The sequence below is a fragment of the Bos mutus genome, chromosome 2 (assembly GCF_027580195.1).
Source record: "Bos mutus isolate GX-2022 chromosome 2, NWIPB_WYAK_1.1, whole genome shotgun sequence".
Classification (NCBI taxonomy): domain Eukaryota; kingdom Metazoa; phylum Chordata; class Mammalia; order Artiodactyla; family Bovidae; genus Bos; species Bos mutus.
Genome location: NC_091618.1, coordinates 117,546,415 through 117,556,188, shown reverse-complemented (window position 1 = coordinate 117,556,188; position 9,774 = coordinate 117,546,415). Strand labels below are relative to the sequence as shown.

The following is a 9,774-nucleotide window of genomic DNA, read 5'->3' as shown; positions in this document are numbered from 1 at the left end:
TAGCACAGAGCTGGACACTTCAAAAAATAAAAACATTTACTATCTTTTCCTGTCTCCCAATATTTCTTCATTCCCATAACCCAGTTTTATACCTCCTCCTCACTTAATCGTCGACTTTCATCCCTTTATTTTCCTCAGAAAACCCTGCTCAGTAGTAAACTTAGGTTGACAACACAATATTATACTTTGGTTTAGAAACTGTCCCCATGTCAATATTCATATAAAAAAAAGTCACTAGAGTCTTTTTTGATCAGTATACTCATATTTGCATCTGAATTATATACTCTACAAAATGAAAATATCATGAAAGCTACACTGGAAACTATCCTATGATAATGTTTCTAATTCTAACCTTTCTATCCCATTGTTTTCATACCAAGTACTTTTAGGTTTTAAAAAATCATAGATGATGTCATATGAATATGGAAATTTACTTGAAAACTATTCACGTTTAAATAAATAAAATTTTAACCCTTCTACATACATACAGTAAACAAGTAAACATTTCATATTTACACAATTGCCTAACACCTTCATTGGCATATGCCTAGTAGTGACTGCTGTACTATATACTTTGAGTTCTGGAATTTTAACAGTACTTCTGTAATTATTTTAATAATGCAAGTAAGTGCAAGTGCAAGTCACTCAGTTGTGTCTGAGTCTCTCTGACCCCATGGACTATAGAGTCCATGAAATTCTCCAGGCCAGAATACTAGAGTGGGTAACTTTTCCCTTCTCCAGGGGATCTTCTCAACCCAGGGATAGAACCCAGATCTCCCGCACTGCAGGCAGATTCTTTACCAGCTGAGCCAATTATTTAGGTTTGTGTATGAAAAAATTTCATACGTCTTACAGACTAGATGAAAAAGGTCTCTGAGAACCAAGTATGTTAAATGTTTTAAACACTTTCATAGAAGAGAAGTAAATGTGTCCCAGCTGCCTTAACTTTAAAATGACCATAGTGAGTTCTTTTTTTTTTTTTTTCATAGTGAGTTCTTATAAAGACAAAGCTGGTGCGCACATATATACCTACATCACTGAATGGCAGCCCATTACTACTATCAGTCACACTTAACTATGTACACAAAACCCCATACTGAGCTCAGTGTGCTTTTAATTTGATACCACAATTAAACATTTAGGATTACATTAAATTATTAACACATTTTTCTCATTTTACCAGACCTAGGGCAATAGTTAAAGCATCAAAAAGTTGCCACTTGTGCCTTCCTGTCATCCTCAAATATTGAATTAAAAGTCGATTAAAAATAACACATATCTCAAAAGTTTTATATGTAAAATGGTAGACTAAGTTCCAAAGTATATGCAACTGGCAGATTTTATGAAGGAATGTCTATATTCTGAATTTTATATGTAAGCCTTTGCAATATAAACAATATTATTAATCTTCATGACAATTTCTGAGGTAGACACTATTATCATCTCCATGTTATAAATGGGAAAAATGATGCCCAGACAGGTTAATTTCTCATTCCTCTTCCTCTTTAATTTGCTACAATTCATCAAAGTGAACCAAGATAATTTTGGAAAGGTGTGTGGCACAGTTGCACCCAAAACACCAGCAAGGTACATTCATTTTCCATTTTATTTCATTCTCTTGTGCCAAATATCAAAACAAGGAACTGCATGAAGTCGCACGTACTTCTGCCCATCAACAGAGCACTGAAAACACCCGTAAACTGTCTCCCTTTTAAAGTTCCCCATTCCACAGAGTATGCAAGGTCCTTTTGGAATGTTGTGATTAAGTAAGTTAACACGGATGTGAGTACCTTCTTTGAGTGAAATATCACTCATGCTGAGAGGTTTGTCATAATAGTCAGAAAAAAGATCATCTAAGTAAAGCTGTGAATGAGAAATGGCATCCATCACTCTTCTATCTAAAAGGATAAAAACAGACATGTGTTAAAAGTCAAATAAAAAAATGTATAGCCAGACTGCATTTATAACTATGTGTAAATCTAAACAATCAGTCGTGAAATTTGGCTTTAAAATTTTTAAAGACAAGATTAATAAAGAGAACCTCAAGTGTTAATCTGAGAAGGAACAAAATCTTCAATGGACATACTTCTTTCAAATAGTATATTTCTCAATCTGTAGAGCAGTGCAAATGTTGCTGTTTCTTCCCTTTCAAATCCTCCTTTTGACACTGAAGTGACACAAAGGTCTATAAAAAAAAATTTTAGAAGATGTTATAATCTGAACAACTCATATTTTATTGGGAGTTTTAATTGTGGTTGAATTCTGGCACATGCCATTCACTTTATTTTTTAAGTTAAATTTCACATATTTTTAGAAAAGGTAGCATTTTACATGGTACAAAATTCAAAGAGTACAAAAAGAGGATACAACGATAAATAAGTCTCTTCACTGACCCCAGCTTCAGCTTTATACCCCAGGGGTAACTACTGTTGTGTGTACTTACAGAAATACTCCGTATTTCACAGGCATAAAGGCTATGTACCTATGTATGTAAGTATGTACATATATAAAATTTTAGGTTCCAAGATTAATAGATATACATCTCTTTAAAATATCATAGAGATTATTCCATGTCAGTAGTATCTTTAGTGCTAATTCTTAACAGCTTCACAGTATTCTATTGTGTGGAAGTACCTTAGTTCACTAAAGGGAACAGGTTTTTACAATTATACTGATCATTAGAAGTATAAACTGATAGAATTGATACAGTCATCAGAATTTAAAATTACATATATTTTAGTCTTATTTACACTTCTAGGAATTTATCCTATAGACATATGTACACACATGTGAAATTTATACTGAGGAACAGACTGCTGTAACATTGTCAGGTTTTGAAGGATTCTTCCTCGCTACTATATCACTGTCATTACTGGCAATCAATTTAAACCAAAAAGCTGCTGAAAAACACGTGTCATTCCAATTCTTTGCAAGCATTACTTATTAGCATATTAGCATGTCTGGGGTCATAAACAGAGCAAGTACATTATTATCTACTTCTATTGGGTCTGTGCTGCATTTTTTATTAACTTTAACGGTGCTTTCATTTTCTGATGAGTTACCTCTATGTTAAATACCTGTGTTAAAGGATATTTTCATAATTCCAGCCAACATGGTGATCTAGGAATTAATAAGCAGGTAATGAAATAGAAGGTGTCTCAAAAGACTCAGTGCAATTTTAAACTTTAATACACTGTGCTTGGATACCCCAGGCTGCTGCTGCCGAAGTAGAAATGCTACAAACTGGCAAAACATTACTTGATAGTTTACTTGAATTTCTTCTAAACTCATTTAGTTTTGTAAATCTTAGACATTAAGCTTTTTAATTTTTTGTTTCAATCCCTCCATCTTAAGGTTATTTCCAAGCTTCTACTATTACGAACTATCTTTATACACGTCATTTCACATATGTGTAAGTATATGTGTAGGATAAATTCCTAAAAGTTTAAATAAGACTAAAATATATGTAATTTTAGATTCTGATGGACATTATCAATTGTATCAGTTTATACTCTAATGATCAATATAATTGTAAAAACCTACACCCTTTAGTGTCCCAAACAAAATTTACTTAACATGTTTTGTTTTGTTTTTTTGACTCCACATTCTCTCTTCCAACAGAACTGCAAAAACAAAAACAGGCCTAAAAATGTTTATAAAAGTGTTTATACGGACTTATGGTTGCCAGGGGAGGGGTGGGGAAGAATGGGAGGAAGGATAGTTAAGACAGTCTGGGATGGACATGTATACTCTGCCGTATTTAGAACGAATTACCAACAAGATCCTCCTGCATAGCACAGGGAACACTTCTCAGTGTCCTGTGACAGACAGGATGGGAGGGGAGTTTAGGGGAGAATGGATACATGAATATGTATGGCTGTGTCCTTTTGCTGTCCACCTGAAACTGTCCGTATCGAAACATTGTTATAGTATAGTATTGTTATAGTTATCAGCTATACTCCAATACAAAATCAAAAGTTTAAAGGAAATAAAAAACAACAAAAATGTTTATAAATGGCCTTGCCTAATCCTTGGGTTATACCTAGACTTGAGCTGATTGGTCTCCTAATACTAAAACTTGATGCAATGTAGAAATTTAAAGTGACCTGAACTGCGGCATCATATACGATGACGGTTTAAGGTTTTAGGTAGTCCAGGGTCAGGAGAGCTGGGTCTATGAAAAGAAAACCTGAAGAAAGGTTGTCTTATGCTAGCTTGGGTGCCCTGACACTTTCCTACTGTGTATACCTCCTCTATTTGCCATCTTCAATAACTACCTGCGTGAGTCCTAAATCACTTCAGTTGTGTTCGACTTTTTGCGACCTCATGGACTGTAGCTTGCCAAGCTCCTCTGTCCACGGTAGTCTCCAGGCCAGATAATGGACTGGGTGGCCATGCCCTCCTCCAGGGGATCTTCCTGACCCGAGGATCAAACCCGTGTCTCTTAATGTCTCCTGCAATGTTAGGCAGGTTCTTTACCACTAATGCCACCTGAAAAGCCCAAAAACTACCTTTTAGAAGGTTATTTTTTTTATTTTCCCATGTTAGTCAAGGAAATACTTTGCCAGTGGATTGCATTCTAGCTCTCAACTATAACTGGAAGTGGGGTGTTGGGAAGTCTACAGCTTTCCCCAAGAAACAGGAATGAAGTTATAGGGAAGGAGGGACTGTTGGGTCTTTCCCAGTCATTTCACCCAAGCATAATATCGACAGTGCTGACAGCATCACTCTGCATCACTAGACACTCAGGGAGAGATAGAGACAGAGATTTTCACTACAATAATTTCAGTGTTTCACGTAAATCATTCACTCACCAAAGGCACCATCCAAGTAAATGAAGAGTTCAAAAACACTGAAAGCTATGGTTGTATGTGCTGGAAAAACAATAGCTTTGTCCCTTCCCTTGGGATTCTGTTCATCCATAAAATGAAACTATATTAAATAAATTAAACAACATTGTTAAGGAGTATAACATGTAAAGGATATATTTTTGGAAAAACAAAACATTCCCTACAATCCTACCAAAAACAAACAAACTCTTCCACCCCTCCAAGTAAAGAACTATCCTACTTGAATTCAACTGTTTATAGCAGAGGTTCAAATAAATGATTCAATGGGGACTCCTGATCTATATTAGGAAATACTTACCACTTTCTCATTTGCTTTGTATCCAAGCCAATGACTAGTGCTACCACAAGGGTGATGCTTTGGGTCATAGGAACCTTTTCCTTTCAAGGTAAATCCACTGCCTTTAAGGGCTACATTTGTTTTTAGCCTATTGTATCCACTGTTTCAAAGCCCCCAGAGCTGTCTGCAGCTTTCCAAAGCAATCACCAACAATTAAGTGTTTCATTCAGTTCATGCCCCCAAAACGATCCAATATTAAACAATTTGGTGGGCACTTAAATGTAGCCACTTCATTTGCAAAGACTTGAAAAGATTATCACTGTATTCTATCTTTCTAATAATTCATTTTAATAAAACAAATCATCATTATGTGTCATTATTAGGTGAATGGCAATGACAAATAATGTCATAATTGAGCTAAAAATTAAAACACAAATAACTTTCCAAGATTTTTTAAAGGACTTAACATTGAATGAAGCATGTTTGGCCATTGACAATGTTATTTTAGAAAAATTAATATAAAAATATAAACTCAACTTTTAAAATTCAAGTATAAACTCTATCACTTAAAAATAAAATCGAAGAGTTCCATAAACACACTCAGTCTGTATTCTTAAAATAGCATTTAAACAGTACCCTGAGGGACTCCATTGTGCACATTATTTCACAAAGATTAGTGTTTTTTTACATTACTTTACATGTTTATAATTCAAATTTTCTTGGATTCCTTTCTTCATATTCTAAAACAAAACCATTAGCGTGCAAAATCCTATATACAATTGCAGCTCTTTAATTTCAACATTTGACAAAATATACAAGGCTCTTGAATACTTAAATTCCCATTGCAGCTTTTGAGTACGAGAAATCCAAGGCATCTAATGGTTTACCCTCATGGCTTCCCCACGAATTCCAGCGTGCACAGACAGTGAGCACTGCCGTGTGGTTCGGATGCTTTCCATGACCACACACAACACTGCCTTTCTGCTGCTCCTTGACTGACGTATCAAACTGTGGTCAAAATTAATTTTTCTAAAATCAAGAAGACAGACATTCACAAGAATCTGTGTCATCTAACTATGTATAATCAAGTACACTTTTGCTTAACATGTGTTACTATTCATGATCCACCTTAATTAAAAGTAAATCAAGGCAGTCCTAATACAAATCAGAAAGTATGCTCAAAAGAAATTTAATAATCTGCCTCTCCTATTTCGTTAAAACATGTGTACTAGAGGAGTCTGTTGGAGGAAACTTTTAGTGTATTTGTTGCAAGCAGATTCTTGAAGTCTTGTAATCTCATAATTTAGCAAATGTGTGCAGAGTCGAAGCGATCTTGCAGAACAATTAAATTTTGTTTAAACCAAATGATTCTGGATATCTACACTTATCCAAAGTTTGAGTGTATGACTAATTTGTAGAATTTCAAATAAATCAAACAAATTACTCTAGTAAAATATAACTGGAATGTTTTAAACACTTTGTCATGAAGTTTATACAATTAAAATGTTTAAAGAAAACATGGAAGTCTATTAAGGATTATTATACTGACCGTGTAGTAATTTCCTTGAGTAACGTTGATACTTCCACTTCATGTTTGGTTACTACACCAAATGAAGCTTTTACAGCAATGGAATCTGATCCAGTAACGTTAATCCCAACATCATTCACAATATGGTTGCCTCGTCTTCCATAGAGTGAAACGTCTGATTCATCTTCATAATTCAGTAGCTGATAAGATGAAATACCTTTAAAAAAAAGAAATCAATATTTTAAATGTCTCGAATTCATCTAATGTAAATATAGAGTAATACATTAATTTATCATTTAAAACTTGATTACCCAAATGTTTAGAATGGTACCATCTCAAATCAAGATGAAAAAGAGCAATTCAATTAATTTGACAAGAGAAATAAATATCCAGAGTACTTTAAACGAACTCAAATTTTCTTTCAGCCAACAGAACACTTAAGCATCAAGATCCAATGACTAGTTGAAAGAAAAACAAGTGTTTATAAGAAAAGTTTGGCAAAATGTCAATTTACTTTCTAAACTAGCCTGTTAATACATTTCAGCTTACCAACCATAATAAGAGAATTAAAAAATAAACACAAATTAATTTAATCTCATTTAACCATGTGAGACAGGTAAGACTGAAGAGCAGCCCCATTTTATAAATGAAGAAATATATTATTATGCCATATTCTAAACTGATCTGATTAAAACAACTTATAAAATAACTAAAATTAAATTATACAATACTTATAAAATACATTTGAAATTATTCAATCAATAAGAGATTTGCTACTATACAAACATTAAGCATTGTTAACATTATTACTGCTACAGTAATAAAAGTTGCTTTCATCAATGAAAATGTGTAAATATTACGAACATAAGTAGCACAGACCACCTTCATTTAGATTATGAATAATATACATGAATGAGAAATCACTCCCAAACAAACATTGAAACTTACCAGCTGAAATTTCTCTGTCTCCTAGAAGAATATCTTTCAGTGTAAAAGGTGTTGAGGTAAATTTATATCTAGGAAACAGAAAACATCGCTTCTTTTTTACCACTAGACTTAGAGGTTGGTATTTGTCAGCCTCACTGAGGCTTGGAACAGGAACTAATCTCCCTCCATCTCCAACCTGTTTGACAAAGCTCTTGGTAGCAGCAGCAAACATATTAATACTGAATCAAAATGTCATCCACTGCAACCCTCAGATAACAAATCCATATTTTCAAAGAAAATCGGGCATAAAACTAAGCCTTGCTTGATTTTAAATATAATTGTACACGTAAAAAATACAAAGCATGGTCTCAGCAAGTAGCTTACCACTATACAATTCACAACACTGCCTCCCTGGTATGCTCAGGCAATGAATTATAGATTAACAGTGTAAAATGATACACTAAAAGCAAGTCAATTTGGAATTGCAGTCTATAATACTAAAATATACACAGAAAACTAGTAATCTTTAAATATCACCAATGTCCTTGATGAGGCTCACAGTTGATAGTGGTTTGCCAGGTTTGAAGGAAGCAAATAGCCCTTTGGGGAACAATACAATTTAGCCACTAATATTAGCCCTGGACACCATCTACAGTGGACCTAGTCCAAAGGGGAGTCCTTCACGAATCCATCATGCCAATATTGGCAACAGAAAAGTACTGTTTCTGTTATAGTCCAGTTTATTCTTTGAACATTTCATTCATTTTCCTTGTATGTTTACAAAACCAAGTGATTAATATAAAAATAAATTCACAGAATATAAGGAAACAAATGCATGCAGAACTTTATAAAATACTAAATGAAACATATTTAATGTAACTGCATCAACTCTGACAGGGGTTTCTTATCTTAAGCTATTACATAGTATCTCTTTGAAATACAGTCCTGCTGCATTTATTTTCTTTTTGTTTCACCATTATTATCCCAGTTACTCAACATTTAAGGAGAGCAGTATAAAGTTGAGGCTTGTTCTTAAGGAATTTTATGGCTAAAAATAAATTTTATAAACAAATCTGAGTGCTGAAATAATGTACTGCCACAGCTACGTGGATGTTAACATTCTGAAATAGTGGCTACGTGGTATTTAAAGTAAGATATTCATTAAAATATATCAATGAAAAGCAATTGATAAACTAACATCTATACAAGGGGGAGGTGGAGGAAGACAAAAACAGGCTTAATTCAAGCCTCAATCAGCTTGATTAGATTCCGGATAATTTTTTTTTCATTTGATCTCTAGTATCCAGGGTTCCAGAGTAACAAACAAAAAGTTTCTAATAATGTCCCTTCGTGTGAATAGAATTGTGCGAGGCAATCTCCAGAAATGAGAAGACACAAGGAGTCATTTCTGCACGTGGCAAGCAAAACCCCTAGAAGCCATAGGACACTTAATGTCGCTGTCTGATCCCCAACAAAGGTGGTACATCCCAGGCATATGCCATCACAACCAACATAGGTGTTCAGAAACAGCATTAATTAGAAACAGTTCCACAGAAAATCCTTCGTTTACTCCTAACGTGCCTTGCTGGGATCCGCTGGCCCAGCACTCACCAGGCGACGAAAGCCTAGAAGACAATGGAGCCCACCCCGGGTGAGAGGCGCGGGTCTCCGGACGTCCCCGGGAGCACCTAAACGCGGGGCTCCAGGACAGGAGGACCCACCCGAGCCCTCAGGAGCGGATATACTGCGAGTTTTAGGCTTCGGGCCCAGGCCCGGGGAGGCTCTCCAGCAATTCTGCACTTGGAATTTTGAAATTATTTTCTTAAAGTGACGTACCCCTCCTCTCCCCCGTCCCCATAACCTGGCCAAAAAAAAAAAAGGCTGAGCTTAAGGCCTCAAAGACTCAAGCCTGCCTGCCTGGCGACAAGCCTCTTTCTGGCCAGGGAATGGCCTCCTTTTAAGGACACAGAACCGCGGTCTCCCCGAGCCGGTGGGCCGAAGGCTGGGCACCAGTTGCAGCCGAGGAAGCCCGGACTAGGAGAGAGGGAGGGACCCGGCGCCAAGGAGCCCGGCGAGCCGGTGGGCGGGGCCGCTAAGGAACGCGGCCGAGCAGGGACAGCAGGGGGCGTGGCCGGGAGCGGGACCTGCGCTGCCGCACCGAGGCTCCGCCTCCAGCCCCGCCCGTCCCCGGG

The 9,774-nt window shown here is 36.1% G+C and overlaps 1 protein-coding gene across 1 annotated transcript; it reads right to left on the bottom strand.

The window, feature by feature from the left end:
- Nucleotides 1–587: 587 nt before the first annotated feature.
- Nucleotides 588–9,616, bottom strand: PJVK (pejvakin). Its single transcript, XM_070359010.1, has 6 exons — nucleotides 7,604–9,616; nucleotides 6,677–6,872; nucleotides 6,015–6,156; nucleotides 4,815–4,932; nucleotides 2,087–2,185; nucleotides 588–1,898 (listed from the first exon to the last, which is right to left on the bottom strand). The coding sequence occupies exons 1-6, from the start codon at nucleotides 7,812–7,814 to the stop codon at nucleotides 1,606–1,608; spliced, it is 1,059 nt and encodes a 352-aa protein (XP_070215111.1). The 5' UTR covers nucleotides 7,815–9,616; the 3' UTR covers nucleotides 588–1,605.
- Between the last annotated feature and the right edge of the window lie 158 nt (nucleotides 9,617–9,774).

Bases quoted from the DNA above. Each gene is read 5' to 3' on its own strand.
- PJVK (XM_070359010.1), bottom strand. From the start codon at position 7,814: ATGTTTGCTGCTGCTACCAAGAGCTTTGTCAAACAGGTTGGAGATGGA. The intron at 6,873-7,603 runs GTAAGTTTCAAT...TTTTTTTTAAAG, and splicing joins AGACAGAGAAATTTCAGCTG to GTATTTCATCTTATCAGCTA. The intron at 4,933-6,014 runs GTAAACCATTAG...TATTTAATATAG, and splicing joins TTCGTGGGGAAGCCATGAGG to TTTCATTTTATGGATGAACA.